General features: G+C 32.8%; 2 protein-coding genes across 2 annotated transcripts; both read left to right on the top strand.

Moving 5' to 3' along the window:
- Positions 1 to 1,316: 1,316 nt before the first annotated feature.
- Positions 1,317 to 19,633, top strand: LOC144845090 (glycine receptor subunit alpha-2-like). The gene is made up of 10 exons (XM_078702235.1): positions 1,317 to 1,590; positions 8,810 to 8,919; positions 12,370 to 12,518; positions 13,014 to 13,084; positions 13,533 to 13,747; positions 14,165 to 14,247; positions 14,741 to 14,878; positions 15,694 to 15,923; positions 16,595 to 16,723; positions 17,302 to 19,633. Exons 2-10 carry the CDS (start codon positions 8,876 to 8,878, stop codon positions 17,656 to 17,658), a joined length of 1,416 nt encoding a protein of 471 aa, XP_078558361.1. The 5' UTR covers positions 1,317 to 1,590; positions 8,810 to 8,875; the 3' UTR covers positions 17,659 to 19,633.
- A 101-nt stretch (positions 19,634 to 19,734) lies between these two features.
- Positions 19,735 to 23,605, top strand: LOC144845085 (uncharacterized). Its single transcript, XM_078702229.1, has 2 exons — positions 19,735 to 20,017; positions 21,700 to 23,605. The coding sequence occupies exon 2, from the start codon at positions 22,121 to 22,123 to the stop codon at positions 23,591 to 23,593; it is 1,473 nt and encodes a 490-aa protein (XP_078558355.1). The 5' UTR covers positions 19,735 to 20,017; positions 21,700 to 22,120; the 3' UTR covers positions 23,594 to 23,605.
- The last annotated feature ends 541 nt before the right edge of the window (positions 23,606 to 24,146 follow it).

The raw sequence follows: 24,146 nt of genomic DNA, 5'->3' as shown, positions 1-24,146 counted from the left end.
GCATGTTTAGTATGCTATAGTAACCATTTATGTCGAAAAATAAAAGGGTCGAAAATCGGCCATTTTTCGAAAATTTCCCTGTACTATAGTACGGGAATTTTTTCAAAAAATGGCCAATTTTCGACCTTTTTACTTTTCGATAAAACTGGTTACTATAGCACAATTGACATGCCCAGAACGCATTATTCGACTCTGCGCATGTTTAATATGCTATTTTAACCATTTATGTCAAAAAATAAAAAGGTAGAAAATCGGCCATTTTTCGAAAATTAACAAATTTCGACCGTTTTATTTTTTGACATAATAATTGTGCTATAGTAACCACTTTTGACATAAATGGTTACTATAGCACAATTGACATGCGCAGAACCCATTATTCGACTCTGTGCATGTTTATTATGCTATAGTAACCATTTACGTCAAAAAATAAAAAGGTCGAAATTTATCGACCAATTTTCGACCTGTACTATAGTACAGGGATTATTTTTTTAAATGGCCAATTTTCGACATTTTTATTTTTCGATAAAACTGGTTACTATAGCACAATTGTTATGTCAAAAAATAAAACGGTCGAAATTTGTTAATTTTTCGAAAATTATGAATATTTCCAATTAGCAATGCGCTTATATTTCGATATCTGCAGGTAGTGTTGTGTCAGAGGATCAAGTTCGTCAATTCAATTCAATTTATTTCCATATACTACTACAACCATGTACATGGAGGTAGCATATTTTAAGAGCACAGATAATAAGCACCCTTGGAAAATAATAAATATTGACAAATTAAAGCAATGACTAAATAAATAAATAAATAAGGCAGTATAGGCCTACACAAAAATAACTCAATATAGTGTAAACCTTAGACAGATATTATTATTATCATTCACTTATTTCTTATTTAAATTGATTTATTATTATTTATTTACTTATTTCTTATTGATATTTTTTAATTATCACTTAATTTCATATAGTTATTATTATTATTATTATTTTACTTAATTGCGTATAGTAATCTTTCAATGTGTTTGTGTTTCTACCGTCACCCAAGATCAAACACGTAAGTGTTATCGGCCTATATATATAAATATACATAATAAGCAGGCCGGTATTTACTCACCATATATCGAGTCAAATTGTTGAATATTTTGTCCTTTTTAATTCCCATACTAGCTAGTAGTAACGTATTAGATTTATCCTCTAAAACTAAGTCAATCATTTGTTTACATTTTTAAACTGCATTTTGTAAACTGGCCATGGCATTTTAATACTGGAAATAAAACATCTTAATTCCTCTCTAATTGAAGCAAATCATGAATGAATAATCCACGTCTTTATTAGAATATTTGCGTGACACTGGTTGAACTAAAACTCGTTAGAAACAAGGCTCTTCCACTAGCTGTCTTCATTAGATTGTATCGATCACAATGCTTGTTGAAACCAGACCTCATTACTATCGTTGAGTGGCATAGAATGTTCGCTGACGTGACAGCAAACAGCGGCGGCGTTCGTAGTTACTTCGGTGACTTTGACCAATGTGCATCTCTGGTTCTCTCGTCTTGTCGATGTAGAAAGTGTTGGTTTCAAATTGTCAGTAAGTACAACAATTTCATTTATATTAAATTGTTCAATATGTTTGTAATATTGGTATTAAATCCCGTTACATAGATGTAACAGACAAAAACAATAAATGTCAGATTAATTAATATTCAGCTTAATTAATAATGCATTCGTAATATTCGTTTAAAATTCTTACTGTATGAATAACCAAGTGATTTTGTAACATTATAATAAATAAAAAACGGTCTTCGCTCTGAAATTGACTCTCTTGTTTTATCTACTGCAAAAACACACCTTAAATCTTACCTCAGGGGTTTTTTTGCACAAGCAGTACTAGTTTGGAACCAGGTCTCACTCGATATCCGTCAATATAAATCTCTTAAGCAATTCAAGTCACTTCTAAAATCTCACCTTTTTCAATAATTCTTGTTGGTCTTTTAGCGCCGTGAGACATCAGTAAATGGCGCTTTATAAAAGTTTATCATTATTATTATAAAGCATGTGATAATACAAGAGCTCGTTTATGAATCTGATACTGAATTTGCTTCACTTGAGTGCGCATCAACGAAAGAATGAAATTGCTATATTACGGATTTCATTAATTAAACAATATACAATGAACCTTATAGTAGTATTTAACCCAATATTTAATTCATTGTATAGTCCATTGTGTTGTGAATTCCTTTGTTGACAATAATTATGTTGAGGGACCCCTCAGAATCGCTTTATATTTCTCTGGTACACCCGGCGCAAATGAGGAATCTGTGTTGACAAAAACCACTGGAGAAACAACTATCGAAAATGCTAAATAGAGTGCCTATCAACAGATATTGGTATTGAACAAACAAACAAATTATTATTTTTTATTTTCGTAAATATTACTTCAAATTTCTAATACAATTATTACATCTCTCTCTCTCTCCCTTTCTCTCTTCTAAACTTCCCAAACACTGTACATTCGTATTAACAATATTAGACGGGTGGGTACAAAGTCTGTTAGTTCATGTGTGTAAAGACATCGACTGTCCCACAACTAGAGGTCATTACCATCGCTTACCATCTTTAAAAACATCTTAACAACTCTGTCACTCAGTGTTTTAAGCTTTAAAACAAAGAAACCCTATAGAATGGCCTATATAAACTTAAATAGAATACCATAACAGAGAAAATTGGTACAAATATCTTGGAATTTTCGATTTGTAAACCTTACTTAAAATGTTCTGTTGCAGTTTTATAATCGGCAGTTTGTTAAATTATATTTACTTATAATGTAAGATGTTGTTAAACTCTTCAGGGTAATGCTTTCAATTAGATTTTATGTACGAAAGTATTGTCCTTCGCGGGATTATAAATATTACTTTAATTAATAAATTATAGTAAGAGCTTACTGAACTCCCTTGGTTTCAGTCAAATTTATGCGCATGCTCAAATATATCTTTCCATCTCACGGAATAGACAATCTGTTTAATTATTTAGGACCGTGTTTACTTGCGGTCAGAACTCTGGTAAGTGTTGTTAAAAGCATTGCGATATTTTAAAATAAATGATTCAGAATGATTACTTAATAATAAATAAAATGCTTGTTAAAATGGCTAAGATTGAGGTAAAGATTGAAACATAACACTACAAAATACAAATAAATCCGAATTATTATTTGAAATAACCTTGATTGCTAGTTGTGCTATAAAAAAATGTGGTGGTGCGTTTATTCTAGGGAAAAAATAAACGTTCCGGGCGTTTATTGAAATGGAAGGGAAAAGGAGACATCTATTTCAAAAGATGTTCTATGAGGGAATTTTTCCAAGGGGTGTTTATTTGAATAAATACGGTATATTGATGTGTGCTGCATGACATAGTTTGCAACAGTTCAAACACATTGTTTACATTATCATTTACAAAATAGTGAAAATTAATGTATAGAACCATCTGTAGGGAATTGGCGTAACGACCATTATTTGTTATTGTCGTTTATTCTGTGGATTCAAGATGTATTAAGTATAGAATACCTAAAGTATGCTGTTATAAATATAATGTTGCTTTGATTAGAAGTGGAACTTCATAAAAGGCTATTACATTCGAGTGAATAGCACATTGCATTATTTTCAAATACGTTATGTATTACAATGATGACAATGTACGCAATACAACTTTAAAAATCGATCCGTTTTCATAATTAAACCTGGCAAACACATTGATACTGTTAGATGTATGCTCTTCTTTACAGCTTTAATATTGGTAGTTCACAAATATAATATTCGTTTATGTTTTAGGCAGTTAAATCAGTCAGTTGTTTCATTGTCAGTCAGTCACTGACTCATTGAGCCGGTTAGTCATTGAGTTCGTCAGTCATGGAGTGATTGAATCAGTTAGTGATTGAATCAGATAGTGATTGAATCAGTCAGTGATTGAATCAGTTAGTGATTGAATCAGTTTGAATCAGTTAGTGATTGAATCAGTTAGCAATTGAATCAGTCAGTGATTGAATAAGTCGGTGATTGAATCAGTCAGCTGAATCAATCATTGAATAAATCTGTCATTCAATTAGTCATTGAAACAGTCGGTCATTCAATCTCTCGTTTATTGATTCAATCAATCAGTCAGTTATTGAATCAGTCTTGTTTTGCCAATAGACTACTAAACTCTGTGTAATAATATGGGTTTCAAACTAAGAATTCTAACTAACTGTATTTTATCCAGTGACAAAATAATTAGTGTTGGCAAATAATGCAAATAGATTATGTAATTAACAAGGCCAACAGCCATAAGTCGCGTGCTAAAACGCATAGTGATACCGGACCGACAGACAGACAGACCGACAGACCGACAGACCGACATAGTGAACTATAGAGTCGCGTCCACGCGACTAAAAAGGTCAAATGGTTGATTATTTAATTTTAATTTAGTGTTGACCGAAATTAAAACAATGAGCGTTAAATCCAAGTTATGCAATCGTTTTGATAATGTGAATCTAGCCGGACCCGCAACTATACTAACATAATTCCACACTACTTGAATAAGAATGTTTTAAAGAGATTTATACGATACATCAGCATCAGCAACATAGAGCCTAGAAATGTCTTTTGATTAGATTCCAGAAGGGATTTATCGGTTAAATACATCTACCAAAACACAATTAATAAGGTAAATATTCAATTATTGGTGAACATTTTTTAAAACGCATTAGTGATCTAGAAACCTATTTATCAGAAGAGCAAACAACCTAATTATTTGATCAAGTTGATACTAAGTGCAAGGAGTGCAAGAAGTCTGTGCTGTGTCACTAATCCAACGATTGGATAGATCTTCCTCCTGTATTTAAAACCACATCAACACCTGTGCCCTGTTGTTTTTTTATTCATAAAGCCTGTTTTCCTGTCGACGTTATTCGACGCTATCGTCGTTGATCGTTAACAGTTCAACGACGATTGTTTGAAAACGATCAAGTTGAAATAATAACGATAGCGAGTACCTTTTCCTGTAAATCGTTAACATTTCAATGTTTATGTAGAAGATCGCCGATTATTGTTAACGATAGCGTCGAATAACATCGACAGGGAAACAGGCTTTAATTGTCATAGTTTTCAAAGATATTCGATTACCTTCTCCACAGTCTAAATTAGTCTACATTGTCCTTTTGAAACTATAATTTTTTTTACAAGATAAGATATAACTAAAATGAGTATAGAATGAATTACATATAACAAAATGTATGTACAAACTAAGTATAGAAAATAATTTAAACCTGAGGCAAAAAAGAGAAGCTATGAAAAAGTCCTTCATTTTCCAGAAGGTTTTCATAACTACGAATTACCAGGGAAGAGTGCTTCTTCCCTGGAATTAATGTCATTTAAATCGAATTAACAGTTATCAACATAATACTCATAAGTATCGACTGAATGAAGTAGTCGTAGCCTGGTAGGTCTTAGTACACAGTTAGAATGATACAAAGTTGACGAAATTTAGCCAATGTGAACATCATGTATAGGGTTCGATAGTGGGAGGGGCAAGCCTACGAATGAAGTTCCTACGGAAAATGATATATCACGTCAACAGCAAGACACTTTGTGTTGTGATACGGGTAAGCGTTTGAACGAGTGAGGACGATGAAAGTGTGTATATAGTTAGTACAACATCCACTTTTTGGCAAGGTAACTTAAAATGTAAGTATACTTCTACGTCATAACATTTCTAGGAAAATCAGAAAAATTAGTTGCAGACATTTCCAAATCTAAATTCTTCAATGGCTGGAAATATTTTTATGGGGAAAATTAAATTTATGCTAATCTGTTTAATTTCCCAAGTTCGGCGGATTTTAATTTCAATAATTTGTCTGTTAATTGTTAAAATTAAGGGCGTGTGGCGCAGTGTTTTGGACGTTCGACTACTGATCGTGAGGTCGAGGTTCGAATCCAACTCTCGCCGCATTCCTTAGGCAAGATACTTTACGATACGTTTGCCTCTCTCCACCCAGGTGTATAAATGGGAACCCGGTTAGATCAAGACACAACTTTGAGCTGATGACTAGCTGCATTATGGGAGTATGTTTCCATACGTGTTTGATCAGGAAAAAATGACTGGGGTAATAATGTTCAGCGCTTAGAGGTTTCACAACATTAGGCGCTATATAAATCCAAGATATTATTATTAAAATTATTATGATCGATTCCATTTTATTTTATCGAGTCTTACTCATTCTTTTACGTTCATATGAAACATTAAAAATTATTTTGAGCTAAGCTATGCAAATGAACGTTAATATGAGTTAATTTATTAGAACAATTAGGCCTATCAAATACCAAAACGTTGCGGTTAAGACAACATTACGTACTATTAACATTCCTGTCATAAAACTGTCATAACTCAGCTTTTTCTTCTTAAATTATTTGATAATTTATTCTTTTAAATCATTCTTAATTCTAAAAATACACATGCTAAATTTTCGATAGATTGTTCTAATTTGTTGATTTTTTTTGCCAACTTAGAATAGGCTACATCTAATCTATTTTGTAGTATTCTATAAACAAATTATTCCACAGATACTGTACATAATTCAGTTCACGTATGTGTCTCTGCAACTCCTTTTTTCTTTTGAAAATTTATAGTTGAGAATGAAAGAATAAGAATAATAACTTTTTCTGAAATATTATAAATAAAAGAATGAATAAAGGAATAAAATATTTTCTTATGATTGGAATCCAATTTTATTATTGTGTGTAATATAATATGTTCTAACATTGTATTTTAACAAATGTGTAATGTTTATACAAATGTGTATATTCTAAATGTTTTATTGCAAATCAATAATACCGGTAGTGATTATGTTCACTTTTTAGGAATCCTGTCTTTGTCTAACTGTGTTTAGTTTTTTGGTTTTTTTTTGTTTCTTGTCCATACTGTATTTTATTTTTATTGTTTTTAGGCAAAATAAAATAAATCATTTCAATATCGAAGTTAAATTCTGTTTCCATGTTATGTTTGTTTTATTATTGAAATTATTTAGCTATATAAAAATAATAATTTGTCGGTAATGAATAACGGCTATTTGGTGCTATGGTTATGCTGCTTCGTGTCGAGGATTCCTTGGCGATCAAACCGTAATAATTATTATACAATGCTTTTACATAAATATAGAAAATACAGTAACTGTTTACAGAAGGTCTCTCGATGACTAGGACGCGCGCGTACGTTTCATAATTCATAATATGACAATAATTTGATAAATAATGCACTGCTCAATTCAATATATTCTAAAAATTTCGGGTCATCAATTTCGAGTGGAAATGTCATAATATCACAGTTTTCATACCAATTCTGATTTACGTACAGTTAACAAAAGACGGCATTCGGTTTCAATCAATACTTTCATTTTAGCGACGATCGTTATTTCAACAAATACAACAATTGAAGCCTAGAGAAATAGCAAAAGAGCTATAAACTCTTTGAAATAGTCAATTAAGATTATAAAATTTTTAATAACATCGAAATAATATTTATTAAATTGCAAATAGTTACACAATGTACTATACAATATTTATATTTTACCAACAAAACAATGAACAGCATATAATAAAAATAATTATTATTTTAATTTCATCGGTATTAGGTAATGGTCGATAGCTTGGTGGTTCTATATTTTCAAGAGAGAGAAAGTTGAATAAATGTTTTCAATCTATTTAATTCGGTATCTAGCTTGTTATCCAAGATAGAAATGCTGCATATCATTCAAATAAATTAAGTTTGTTACTGTTTCCTTTCATTATTTTGGTCAATTATTTTATTGTTTTATTTTAGTTGCACCACTAACGACAGTGTGTGCCACTGATAAAAAAGTGATGACTAATATTATTATAATTTACGCAATGACAATTTTCAGTAAATCGCGCAAGAAAATGTGACTACACATTTCATTGTATCTGTATGCATTTTAAATATTTTATAGTTATTTACGCCAAAGATGCATGTATTCGAGAACCATTTGTGGCCACTCATTAGGGTCATATACCGTACTTTTGGCTAAGATTTTTAGTCGCGTGCAACGCGACTTTACAGCTCACTATGTCGGTTGGTCGGTCGGTTGATCGGAAAACACTAACTTGAGCACGCGACTGCAGCCAGGTATTTATTATATTGTTTTTTAACACTATATGTAGGTAGCGGTAATGGCTAGAGAATGTATAATAAAACATTGCATCGCGTTTGTAGCACTATGACGATATTTATAGTTAAGCAAACTATAACACATAATACTAATGCAGCCATGTCATTTAATCTTATGCCCAGGAGCTCTTAGTTACATCATAATACTTTACATATTGTATAGTTTAAAAGGTGAAATTATTTTTTATAATAAAATATCTGCGGCGTAGATTCAATTGCGCGCTTGCGTTTACGTAAAGCACGCGTTTCGTTTATGCCACACAGTACGCTTGACACGAGTTCAGCTACCATTTGCGCATTGCAGTTGACACGCCATAATATCAAACAGAGTATTAATATCATCACGAAAGCAATTAATATACGTTTCACATTACTTGATTATTGACGCGTTTTGTTTTCAACTATTAAACATGGAAAAGAAACTGGGTTATGGCACGCCTCATTACATCCACTTACTCAACCAATTCCGCTACCAGCTATTTCACGAGATGGATACAAGTATTTTGAAAACTACCTCAGTGATATTGCTATTTGCTATAAATTGATGATCGTATATGGTATATATTAACGAGAGTGTTTTTCTTTCTCTTGTGTAGTAATTTGTAATAGAAGATACGCAGTATTGTGTTGATATTTTATCATCTGCGTGAGTTGCAGACAACATGACTCTAAAAGGGTTCCTCTTTGTCTTCGTGTTCGTTCCTAGGTAAGTCATTGTTATTATATTTTACTTTAAGATTATAGTTATTCTTAATAGATTTGAAGCTCAAAGCAGTTTAAGGGGTTCAGTTTAATAAATACAGTATGCGAAACATGTTTTTTAAACTATAGGCCTAACATTTACAGGCCTACACTCGAATACCACCGCGTCAAGAAAGCATCCGTGACGTCACATGAATTGAATTCATCTTTTAATAATTTTCCCAATGAACCATCAATAAAGCACTATTTATGTCCCAGCACCTGTTGCGCTGTCGATTACATTCTGTACAAAGCAGGAACATTTGGAAAGTGTAAATGTAGACCTAATATAAATAGAAACATGTAGGCGTGTTCTTTCCACCCTTTCGCGCTCTATCCCTCACCAAAACACTTTAAAACATAAGCCTATTAATTATTTTTTGTCTTTCATGATACTGGGTAGTAGCACATTACTCTAAATTAACGGGTGCATAACATTACTATAAGATAGGCACATATTTTGCTGTACTTCTAGTCGCATTATTCGGTTGCCGTAATTATTGACACGCCCCCAGCTCAAAAGCTATTTTACTATATTATTAGTCAATACCGTTTACTACCAATGCAAATGATACACAATAGAATGCATTCAAACGTTCGATGAACATAACCTTAAGATGAATACGCGTTAATATAATTATAACGGTATCCATGATGACCGCAGTTTGCTGGCAACGTTATCATGACAAAGGCAAACAATGAATAAATAATTCAATTTTCGTATCTTTTGAACTTGAGAAGTATAATACGATTGACATAATTGGTTATACTATGATATAAAGAGAATTTAAAGGCATGATACAGTACGTACCTGCTATAGATATTATAGTGCAATTTAGTTTATAACGAGAAATCCATGGAACTCATAATATTCAGTGTGTCAGTTATGAGACTTTAATAATATATTAAACATATTTGTAATAATAATAATTTTCATTCATAATCATTACCATCATCTTCCAAATATTTAATATCTAACATTGTACAAATTTTCATCAACATCATGTTTACTAAGACAATACCAACATGCTATCATCAACTATCACCTATCAACATCATCAATTATCACCTTCTACAGGACATTCAGAAACAACATGCTATTATCAACTACCATTATCACCTTCTACATGACACTCAGAAACAACATTCTATCATCAACTACCAGTATCACCTTCTACAGGACACTCATAAACAACATGCTATCATCAACTACCATTATCATCTTCTACAGGACACTCAGAAACAACATGCTATCATCAACTACCATTATCATCTTCTACAGGACACTCAGAAACAACATTCTATCATCAACTACCATTATCACCTTCTACAGGACACTCAGAAACAACATGCTATCATCAACTACCATTATCACCTTCTACATGACACTCAGAAACAACATGCTATCATCAACTACCATTATCACCTTCTACATGACACTCATAAACAACATGCTATCATTAACTACCATTATCATCTTCTACAGGACACTCAGAAACAACATTCTATCATCAACTACCATTATCATCTTCTACAGGACACTCAGAAACAACATGCTATCATCAACTACCATTATCACCTTCTACATGACACTCAGAAACAACATGCTATCATCAACTACCATTATCACCTTCTACATGACACTCATAAACAACATTCTATCATCAACTGCCATTATCATCTTCTACAGGACACTCATAAACAACATGCTATCATCAAGTACCATTATCAACATCTACAGGACACTCAGAAACAACATTCTATCATCAACTACCATTATCACCTTCTACAGGATACTCAGAAACAACATGCTATCATCAACTACCATTATCACCTTCTACAGGACACTCAGAAACAACATGCTATCATCAACTACCATTATCACCTTCTACAGGACACTCAGAAACAACATTCTATCATTAACTACCATCATCACCTTCTACAGGACACTCAGAAACAACATTCTATCATCAACTGCCATTATCACCTTCTACAGGACACTCAGAAACAACATGCTATCATCAACTACCATTATCACCTTCTATAGGACACTCAGAAACAACATGCTATCATCAACTACCATTATCACCTTCTATAGGACACTCAGAAACAACATGCTATCATCAACTACCATTATCACCTTCTACAGGATACTCAGAAACAACATGCTATCATCAACTACCATTATCACCTTCTACAGGACACTCAGAAACAACATGCTATCATCAACTACCATTATCACCTTCTACAGGATACTCAGAAACAACATGCTATCATCAACTGCCATTATCACCTTCTACAGGACACTCAGAAACAACATGCTATCATCAACTACCATTATCACCTTCTACAGGACACTCAGAAACAACATTCTATCATTAACTACCATCATCACCTTCTACAGGACACTCAGAAACAACATTCTATCATTAACTACCATCATCACCTTCTACAGGACACTCATAAACAACATGCTATCATCAACTACCACCTTCTACAGGACACTCAGAAACAACATGCTATCATCAACTACCACCTTTTACAAGATACTCAGAAACAACATGCTATCATCAACTACCACCATCACGTTCTACAGGACACTCATAAACAACATTCTATCATCAACTACCATTATCATCTTCTACAGGACATTCATAAACAACATTCTATCATCAACTACCATTATCACCTTCTACAGGACATTCATAAACAACATCAACTGCCATTATCACCTTTTACAAGATACTCAGAAACAACATTCTATCATCAACTACCATTATCATCTTCTACAGGACACTCATAAACAACATGCTATCATCAAGTATACCATTATCACCTTCTACATGACACTCATAAACAACATTCTATCATGTCTGTTATCATCTTTTGACCATCGCTGTTTAATTTGCATTACATTATTAGTTTAATTTAATAAACCCATCAACACACGATTGCTTTTACAGGAGGGAAATATTGCTTGTAAACAGTTATTAATTGTGACACTATACATATAGCCGTAGAGTTCAATTTGGATTGATAATCGATTATTTAAACTATGAATAGACTATTTCGTGTTCTTCATTTATTGTGTCTATATAGCCACTGTATTATGACCTCCGTATATTAATATTGTTTACTGAATCAATAGAGTATAGGCCTACACGTCACTGTTGAATTATTTCTTTATTATGTTATTATTTAATACCTTAACCTCGATATCTTATTACGTTATTTGCATTTAGCTCATATTAAGCATTCGCCATTTTACTTGTTCTTTCTAATAAGTTGATTTTTAATATCGATAAGTATTCCATAATTAACTGAAATTCGTACGGTTAATTTGCGCATGTGCCAACTAAGGTTCATTCAGAACGTTTTTTATACGCTTGTAACGCGAAATTCGTTCATTTTACAGTTGTGTGTTATGCAGACGAATAAGAGGAACGGGAGAAGATGTGGAAACGGTGGAAGTGGAACGCAATATCAAACAAGAAAACGAAACGATAGAAACGTTTCGGCGTTTGACTAACGGTTACGATAAATCAATTAGGCCAAACTTTGGAAGTGAGTTATTTTATGAATGTTGTTGTTTATCGGGGGATTTTATCAAATCTTACTTAGCAAGCAAACTGGAATTACGTATAATGCACCAAATTGGAATTGAATTGATTTACGAGTAGTATAATTGTAATTCTAAATTCTATGCCTAATTTTTAATCTGTGAAACTCATTTGAATAACCTGGAATAAAATGTAATATAATGTATTTATGTCAAAACGTATATATATATAGTATGCACAGTGCACGTTCCTTGTTGGTAGAAGTTTGTTTGAAGGCGTGGCTTATATCGTTCAATGACCAATAATGATCAACTCTTTATTTTTTCCTTATTAATAAATGATGTCAAGTACCAAGGAAGTGTTTAACCGCGAATGACTTCTAATTAATTAAGATTTTGTTTGTCTGTATTTTAGGAAGACTGGACCAACTTGTCAGTCACTATTAACATTGAAAGAAATTTCACTTTCAATAAACGTATTACTACTCTTGTTATTCCAGCTGGCCGACCAACAGACGTTCGCGTTGATATCTACGTAGCAAGTTTTGATAGTGTTAGGGAATCACATATGGTAAGAATAATGAAGCAACCGAATAACACCAACAATCCTCAAATTGTTACAAAAACTAAAACTAACTTGCACAATAACAGATTTTTTTTAAAATTTGAACGGAAATAGGCCTACACGTGTTTATTTAAAATGTTTAAAGATGTATTGTCCCCCTGAAAAAATAATTCTTAACAAATTTGTTGTTGAATATGCTATTTTAATGTAACATAATAGTTATCCACTTTGACCAAAAATTAGTTTGAATCATCACGACGCGTGGATCTGTACGCTTGCGACTAAGTTGCGTTGCGTCCAAATGTAAACTATAAGCTCGAGTAGAGTAGTTTTTAAAAATGTTTATTATTATTATTATTATATTTAATTAAACAAATTTAATAAGCGTCTTAATAGAAATCCATAAATGTGTTTTTCATAAAGGACAAACTTTTACTATTTCGTTATTCAATAGGATTACTCATTGACGCTTCACTTGCGCCAACGATGGGTTGATACGCGCCTTCGTCACGAAGGAATAATTCTGCCACCTACTTCCCATATTATTGATGATATATGGCTGCCTGACATTATCTTTACCAATGCCAAGGAAGCAAAATTCCACGACATCACGTTTTTAAACAAAGTTGTGAATATTAGTGAAAATGGAGAGGTTCTGTACATCACAAGGTATTGCACAATTTAAAAAATGATAACGATAAATAATGATGCATCATACACTACGGTAATTTCCATATGTTTTTTTTTCACTACACATGGAAAATAAGTAAATGCTTATGTTGTAAAGCTGAAAAATCCTGGCGTATTTATAATTTTAGAAGTTACATTTTCAATGCATGTATATACTGTAGGCCTATATATGTTAAATATTAAATACTCGACTTACTATAATACCATGTGAACAGGTGAAACTACCTATTATAAAAATATGAAGGCTTGATATTGCATTATAACGAAAGAATAAATAGCACAGATAACATGTGTTATTATTATATTAATATTGAAGTCTAATATTACATTTTATAAGCGCCTTTTATCCCATTATCTACACATATTGGTAATTGTTAGTTCCATATTATATTTCAGGTTAAGTCTTGTTTTATCATGTGCTATGGATTTCCATCATTTCCCGCTGGATCAGCAGAAGTGTGAAATGGAGATGGAGTCATGTATGTTGTTGAGTAGAATTATACATTCAATATTTACTTAGCCTTTGCTTAATATTTACTTAGTCAATAAGTGTTATTGGAAATTAATGAATTCATCTATAAAGTGCTTTTTAAGTAATGTACCTTCTACATCTACGAAGAAGTTCACAAACTGCAAATATCACTGTACTATATCAAGAAAAACAGGTATCCGTTCAAAACGATCTGTTTTGCAATTATAAAGCTTAGAAAAAATATTATGTGATGATTCCTTAGCCAAAGTGGTCTCATTACAGTTCATTGGTAGAGATTGAAGGATAAATATAAACTAAATATCCATAGGTCTAAGTTTGTTTTGACGGTTGTTCAATGCAAACTTTCATAAAGATTCGGCAACATAATTTTGATATTTTTGTACACGAACCGACAGACAAACAGAAAACATACACTCTTGCAAATGTACTGCTCCATGGTAGGCATGTCTCTAATATGAACATATCGCAATTTGTTTTAGTTAAATACACTGAAGATGAACTACAGTATCGATGGGTAGACGACGAACCTGCTGAATTCCATGGCAATCACATGAAGTTACCTCAGTATGATATATCTGGTATTCATATTGGAACGTGTAATAAAGTATTAAAGACAGGTAATCAGTGACGTTGTTTTAAGGGTTGGGTAGACGATTCTCATTACTTTCTTACAGTATCAAGGCAAATTCTTTGATACTGATTCATACTGTATCATATATGACGCCTGTATGATATGCCATAAGCCTAACCTAACCTTAATCTTGGTGCTACATGTGATACATTCGTTACACTGTATTACTTTAAATGCGAGATACAGTACAGATAATCGGGTGAGGTTAGAAGCAAAGATATGGTACACGTATCATTATGACCTAACTATGTTATAGAAAGACACTACCTAATCAATTAAGAATGTAATTGTTTCTAAACTTAGTGTACACTAAATAGTTCGATTGAAATAATTAACAGTTTAATCTAATACAGAATTTAATTTAGACTAATTAGTTACCAACTTGCCAATTGGTACTTAATGAGAATTTGTACTCAAGGGGAAATACAAAAATTAATTGTAGACTAGATTTAATCTAAATCTCTTAAAGGAGACTATACTCTTAAAGGAGACGGATGGTTGTTGCGATTTATTAATTTAACTATAATAATAATGTGCATTAACTAGTCTTGATTTAAAGAAGACGACATTGATATAAGTATATAATACTCTTTTTAAATGGAGCATTTTAATACTGGATACAATTTCTTTAAACTGAAATAAAATCTGCTCGATTTGATTTTCGTTGAAATAATTATAAGCAATTCAAGATTATTATTGGTCCATAAACTGGAAATTTACCTTTCCTTTATCCTGTTTGACTTTTATCTTAAAAAACATTTACATTGATGAGTAATATTGTTGTTCTCATTATGTTTATAGGTGCATACTCCTGTATCGTAGTTGAATATCTGTTTAGTAGGAACATAGGGTATTATTTACTGCAGACATATATCCCTAGCATTCTACTTGTTGTTATGTCATGGGTGTCATTCTGGATTGAGATCAAGAGTTCACCAGCACGTGTTGCATTGGGTGTGACAACAGTCCTTACGATGATCACGGCTACCAATGGAGTGCGAGAGGACCTCCCGCATGTATCATACGTTAAAGTAAGTACTGCAAAATAATACATAAGAAACAGAAAAGGTGGCTGAATTAATTCAATTCAATTTCTTTTATTTATGGAAATTTCATCCATATCAACAAACGTACAAACAGAAATAGAAAAAACAAAATTCACAAACTATGCTTAAATATATAGGATACTTGGTATGGAGCAGATGTTTGCAATAATTAATTAATAAAAGTAATACTGATTTTGTATATCGTATCAAGTGATTTATTTTTGTCCATACGCATCCAACAGCGAGTAACCGCCAATTCCAGTATCGCTAAACTATTTAAAAATGTATCTAAGTCTCATTTGAGGCTTAGGGAGTGGGGTTGAGAGTTACAACCCTGGCACTAGGTCAGGATTGAACCCTGGACTTTGGGATTGGAAGAAAAGCACGTTAACCACCAAGCTACAGCTCACTACCAAATATGCTGAATATTATTTATTTCTGATATAATTTCTATATAACTTTCATATTCTCATAGTAGGAAAGCATTAATGGTTATAAAATCATATTTGTGTAAAAACTGAAAGAATATTATTTGAAACATATTTGTCTGTGTTTAAGAAGTTGATTTGTTACAAAGCAATAACATATGCTGCAGACTATTGTATTGATCGACAAATAAACAGTACATCCATTTGCCATTTCTGTTTCACCTTCAGGCTATTGACGTTTGGTTTGCTGTCTGTTTAATATTTGTCATTGGCGCCTTACTAGAATTTGCTATTGTACATCATTTCTCTGTGACAAAAGTAAAGAAGAAGAATCAATGGACAAACTCTCCAACGAAGGTAAATTATTTTGTAGATATTTTGAAGCAATTGTACCTCCTAGTCGTCCTAGTGCGTTTGAGAATACTTGTGAAAAAACTATGGTGGAACTAAAACCTACGATGTCCACATTACTAGACTGGCTCTAGAATATCGAGCTTAATTAAAAGAACCTTTACACCTTCACAAAAAGGGTTAATTCTTGTGGTAATACACTTAAAAAGTTCTCTATTCTACCTCTATTTATACAATTCAGTCATACAACTACAGTATGCCCAATATAATTAAGTCTGCCATTTCTATTAAATTCTATTTCATTATCTAAAGATATTCACAATTCTTTATAGTTTATTTTTAAAATCAATTTTGTCATTATTGTTTACTAATTTGGTTTCCTAGCATGTTTAATTCTAAAGATGAGTTTGAAAGAATGTACAATATATTATTTTCTTGTCATATAGATCTACATAAAAAGTTGCAATCATTGAGCGATAGGTGGCGCTTTTACATTTACAGCAATCATATTAGACGTTTCTGAATGATATGTTAATAATGTTATGCCTATATTTACATTCTTAAAAATATGTTTTCAATTTTAGTACGATATATCTGATAATGCCGAAATCGAAAGTTGCATAAAACTAACAATAGTCGATAAAACATTTGATGACAATGAAAACGATGGACGTCAACGCTACGACCACCGAAGGAAAAACTATCACGATCCACCGACTCCTCCTGGTTCACCACCTTTCGATACACAAGCAAACCAACACGGCGAAGTGTCCATTCTTGGATCTTGTTGTCATACCGACAAGAAAGAGGATAGTTATCTCTTTGGTAAAAAGATCGATATGTTCTGCCGATTTGCCTTTCCTCTAACCTTCATGATATTTAACATTGGTTATTGGGGATACTACGTGAGAAGTAAAGAAGAGGGTATGTTTGATGTTTAAACCTTCTATCATTAGGAGATGATATCAACAATGCTAATTTTGAATTTGTTTGACTGAAGATCGCCCTTGTAGTTTGCAATAGTACGCCTATGACACTCAGCAAAACTACAAAAAGGAAACAACTAAATGGGATAACCAGGGAAGAGTGAAATTCTACTCTTCCCTGGGCTAACTTAGTGCATGGAGTTACTCATGCTAGTGTGACTATTATACACAGGGATGGCCTACCTATTTCCTTTTTCTCTCCTGGTTAATCATTTTGGTTAAGTTATTGTCTTAGTCTACTGTGTATCGTCGTTGTATATAATTACTAACTATTTTCAAAGTAAGGTAACGCCGTTTAATTTATCAAAAGTGCATAACAATAGTATTTGCAGTAATTACTTAATCGTTGTCTAAATCGAGCGCTACAGTATATATTTTTGTAAACTTTTTGCTTGTTGATTTATAGTAAATCATAATTATGTATACTCAATAGAAAGCTTAACATAATGTGACTATGTGTTCGTCTGGTGGTATGTGTGTGTAGGTATGGGTAGAATTTGGACAACAAATATAAATTTATATTTGATATTTCACGAGATACGCACGTGAATACAATTTTTTTAAACAAAATTTCGCTTATTAAAAGGCAAATTAAACTGAATATTTTTCTTAAAATTACGGTTTTAACAGGTAATAGTTTTTCGATTTAATTTTCGAATCTGTGAAGGTGGTCTGTACATTTTCGCGTTGATAAATATGGTAGTGATATACCCAAACATGGTAGTGATATGACATCACCATGTCTATATATGGGCATATCTCTGATATTTTATGTTGTTGCTAGAAACATCTGTACATTTTCGCGTTGATAAATATGGTAGTGATATACCCAAACATGGTAGTGATATGACATCACTATGTCCATATATGGGCATATCTCTGGTATTTTATGTTGTTGCTAGAAACATGACAGCATACATTCCTGAATTCCGTTATTTTCACCTTTTATTGCGGAGATGCAATTTGTAAGCGCAATTATTCCACTTTTTATTTTTCTGCTAAAAAACGGGGATTAGGAATTATTCCGGAATAGTGAAGCAGCAGAAACACATCCTTTATTTAATTTTTTACAATATATATTTACAATATGTAAAATGAATTATGGCTGAAAATTCACAAATGATCCTTATCAAATGTGCATTTGAATGTTTATCAAATGAGAAAGACATAATACGCACACATTATGAAACTGAACATCCGGGTTCACGGTTTGAAGTTTTGTTTTGGTTTTGTTTTTGATCTCTGTTAAAACATAAAGTGAAAATATCTGTTTCAAGAACATTTACTTGAAATAAATTACGTGTTGATACAGTATAAAGATAGCTTAATTGTTTGTTATGAATGTGCAGTATGGCTCGGTAAGGTAGAGATGTATAGATGATTTATATGTTTGTCTCATAAATGCAGACTTTATTTGAAATATTTAAAAATCAATGGTGCATTTTTTTTAATAACTGTGTTGAACGCCAGTCGCAGTTATGATATGTAAATTAGGAAAATAATAATCAATATAAATCACAATCTGAAAGAAATACAACTGCAATTTGGATCAACAACTATAATTGTTCTTAATTTATTGTATAATTAATGCACTATCAAGTAACGTAACCATCAAAAGGTTGTTTTATGTAACTATATCTGTTAACGTGTTAACGATTAAAACATTATACAAAAATTATACAGACAATGTACTTAATCAAATTTCTTGACTAAAATCAAAATCAACACCACCACCATTCCACTGGTAGTGTAGGCTACACCTGTTTACACATTGTTTACATTATGACGTAAGTCGTTTGGATGATCGAAACGATGTGTGCTGTATGCCTATCTATTAGTCTATTTAAGGTCTTTGCATGTCTCCGTGATTATTAAACCCTTAGTAAAACACTCAAACACTAATATAGGTATAACGTAAAAGAAATAAACTCACAGTTTTCATCAAATATTTTGTTTCGTTTTGCTCTATCTTGTCTACGATCAATGAATCCCATGCCTTTATGAACCCCGTGAACGAGTTCTGCCTGACTGAGCACCGGTTCTGCTTGGTCGGTTACATAAGAATACGCTATATAAAAGGAAACGATTGTGGGGTGGACCTTGTGTTTTACACTTTACGTGTGAAGTACCATTGATTTATGTTGTACAAAAGCACTGTTATGTTTTGATGGTAACTACACAACTGCTCAGTTGGCATTCAGCCGGTATCGTAATAATTGATGCTCGGAGTCGGAGTAGAAATATGACTTATTTTGAAGCTGTCTATAATACCAAAACTTCTATTACGATATCACAAGTTTTACCGGCGGCTTAGGTGAGTTGTTTGGTCGTTACCATGACCACGTGTGCTTGTAGGTAGTAGTGGCCCTGTTGTCGTTACCCTAAATAATCATAATAGGCCTAATGCCAATATTTGCTGTAGTCAGTTAGGCCTATACAGTCATAGGGAGATAACATCCTCCAGAATAGGATGATCAGGTATTGTAATATACGTACAACGCTGGTAGTATGTTATAGAGACGGTCATTTTGATTAATATATGCCTACAATATACAATAACATGGTCACTACGGTATGTGTTTTATTTAATTATTAATATATAAGTAGGCCTAATGTTAACATGTAATGCACTATAATTTTTATAATTAAACCATGTTACCGAAACGATTAAGCGTATTGGACATGGTAAAGATCCTTAAATGCTGCAGTACCAAGCTAATTCTGCTTGGGCCTATACAGTAAATTGATCAGTCAATCCGACTCGTTCGATTATCCCCAGTGAATAGAATGTAAACATCTTCATGTATCTTCGAACAAAAAAGTGTATGAATAGCTGGGGGAGGGGGTCTTTAAAAAGTCAATAGACTAATTGTGAATCGTTACCGTTAATGATTCAATCCCATGGTCGTACAGTACATGCCTTGCTAAATGCATAATGTATACATTAGTATTTGAATTAACACTGATACATTATTGAAATGTTTCAATAATTCAGGTTTTTTTAATTGCGTGAAACAATTCAAATGACACCACCAAAACGTGACAATAGTGTAATTAATGTCACCCAGTAAAATTCAGTGACTGTATTTACTTTAATTTACTTTATTCGATTAAAAACTACAATCAAACCACTGTTGTATAATTGACTGGAAACAAACATCCTCAACAAATGGATAATCAAGAAAAATTGAATATCTTTCATCATTAAACAGTATTAATCGGCCTAGTTTTTTACATTATTGTGTTGAATTGAAAACGCATGCATACAGAACACTAGCTTAATAAAATATATTAGAATTATATTATTAATATTTACACCTGCATTCATTACTTCATTTCTGAGCAAAATCGGTATTATAATGTGCGTGTTTTCCTTGAATAATATTTTATATTGGAAATCCCTTTTGAAGAATCACCTGCCGTAGTCTCTAAGACGCACATTTGTACAAACAAACCAAACAAATAAAATACTGTAGGCAATTTTGTGTCAATCCTTGAAGAATTGGTTTCTGAAAGTCGTTCGATTTGTTTCAATAATTCTAAACCATGGCTTATTTCTTTTATTATTTAATTTATTCGTCGTATTAGTCAATGGTATTTATTGAACAAAAACACATCAAATTACTAGTTTGCACTTTTGTGTAAATTCTTGAAGAATCGTTGCTTGACAGTCGTCATTTTACACTAAATCATGGCGTATTGTTATTTAATTTATTCGTCGTATTAATATAAAGCATCACATTTTTGTTGTAATATAAACAAAAAAAGATGCATTCCTTATTATGAACAATAAGGTGAAAATCGAATATTGTTTCACGCGGGGATAATCGCATACGAACATCACACGCGTGTTACACGCAATGTAATTATGACATCAATAAATCGATTTTTATACTTTGTATATTGTTTTTATCCAAATATTTTTGTATCGATGTGAAAATATTTATACAAACAATTAACTTTTGATTAATATGTTTGACTTCTCTCTATCCACAGTTATACCAATCACTCTTTGGTCTACGAACTGCTTTAGCTTTGGCATACCGGCATTTGTAATCTATTCGCTATCGACAAGATGATTACTTTATGGTGTATTTGACCTAATACTTTGATAAATATATTGACACATTTCTGTCTTACTAAGTATTACCGGACAACGTGTTGATTGTCACTGAAGTTTTCAAATTGGCATTGTACTTCAGCAGATTACATGATGCGCTGGTTTGTTTGTACAAAACATTTTCACTTCATGTTACTATGACGTCAGTGTAAATAATAGTAATACGCAGACAATACAGACATTACACATTCGGCGGAAAGTTGATGCAGACGTTTTACGTCTGAACTTGGCGAAGGAATTAAGGACTATTAAAAGTGTTGCTTAATTATCAATAGCGGTAGCTTTTTTATTATCAAAATGTTGTCTTGTCATCTTCAAGGTAAGGAGATGTATCACAAACGCAGCAGAAATAGTAATCTTCATCAGGAGGAGTTAGCTGAACGAAGGCACAGGCCTGTTATGTTTACTAAATCAGTACCGAATAGAGCGAGAGTTTCAAGTTCAGACAACAATTTTAGAACGCCTAAGGAAGCATGGACACATCAGATGTGTATCGGTAAGCACACGAGAACAAATACATTTCCAAGTAGCGTTGGATTTAAGAAGAATATTGATTTGGAATCTCAGTTTCAAACAGAACTTAGTAAATGTTTATTTGAAAAATCACTAGAGGAATTCGAAAAAAATAATAGTGCAGATGACACTGCTCTTCTAAAGAGTCGGAATCAGTCATTAGCTAAAACTAGACCATCAAGTAGTATTTCATATTGGTCTTCTCAACCAGCGTTTGAACTGAGTCAATCTCTCTGGACGATAAAAACAAACTGCTTTGACCCGAGAACTTCACTTAATATTAAAGAAACCAGATGTAAATCTGCGATTGTTCAAAATAATGAAAAGTTTGATACATATTTCGTTAATGGTAGTCTGGATGCAAGAGCTGTTGCTAAGTCACGTGGACCAATCGAAACATCTACAGGAAACATACGTGCGCATGTGCATAGGATTAGAAGTGGAACTACGAGGAATCTCCACGAACTATCATTGAGACACAAGTACTCGGATAAAAACAAAGAAAGCGAATATCGAACTATGATGAAGCTATATGTAGATAAACCACCACCAGCCCCACCACCACCATTGACACCCGAAGAAAAGCAAAAAGCTCGAGAAGAGGCACTAAGGATAATTGCAGAAAAGTTGAAAGCTGAAGAGGACGAAAGAGCGGCCAAAGAGACAGAATTGAAAAAACAAGCCGAAGAAAAGGCAGCTGCCGAAGCAGCAGCCGCTGCTGCAAGTAGACCATCTTCTTCAGGAAAAACTGTGACATTCAATGAAAACCTCACCAGTACCAAAATTATAGGTGGTAGAAAAAAATCATCTCGAAAAAGTTCACCGGCAAGAAAGTCTTCGCCGACTGGAGGAAAAACTAAATCGTTTCCTGGTTCTGGAAGAGGGTCACCGTCTGGGCGTAAAAAGTCTCCAAATTCGTCTCCTAGTGATTCACCAAAGCCACCTTCGCCAAAAGGAAAAAGGAAGAAGGGCAACACAAAGGGAAAGAAAGGTAAAAGTAAAAAGAAACAGATAATCCCTGAGGTTATTACACCACCAGTGGAACCAACTCCGATTGAAATACTAGAACCAGAACCGGAGCCAGTACCACTGGAACCACAGGAAGAGAACATTCCATCCGAACCTAAAGTTATCTTGCTCGATGATCCACCAAAATACACGCCAACTGGTGAATATAAAACAAAGAATAAACGCGTAAGTGAATGGTTATATAGCTGCAGTTCAGCCGCGTCCGGTACATATCAGCCTTTCTTGTAACAGACCTTCAAAAGCTATGTCTACACTTATCAAACTAGTTTGACAACAAAAAGTGCGATGTGGCGAAATAAGCTAGTGATATGACATCATCGTATCCATATATGGGCAATCACAACAAGTTTGATAGTGTAGACAGAGCTTAAGAAATTATTTACCTACATTTTTAAACTTGCTAAGGGATCGTTCGTGCTATGTTGGACTAATGGACTAATTTTTGCTAACTTTGGTAGATAACTAAGCCTGAACGACGTTCAATGTTTGCTTTGTTTTTATTGCCTCTTTTTAGAACAAGTAAATAGAAGTTTAGGTGTGATTTACGGTATAAGTCGTATAAGGTGCTAATTTGAAACAATCTTAACTGTATCATAAATCTGTAAAGTGATTAATACCGTGTACTTGTGTTTGTACATTATCTGAATTAGGTTATGTTTGTACGAAGCACAAGTGTAAGACAATTCATGAATGTTATAAGTATCACTTCTGAATGCTATAAGTATCACTTCTGAATGATATAAGTATCACTTCTGAATGTTAATAGGTATCACTTCTCAAT

Source organism: Antedon bifida, chromosome 6, assembly GCF_963402885.1.
Source record: "Antedon bifida chromosome 6, ecAntBifi1.1, whole genome shotgun sequence".
NCBI lineage: Eukaryota > Metazoa > Echinodermata > Crinoidea > Comatulida > Antedonidae > Antedon > Antedon bifida.
The sequence above is the reverse complement of the archived record's forward strand: the minus strand, read 5'-3'. Positions and strand labels throughout refer to the sequence as shown.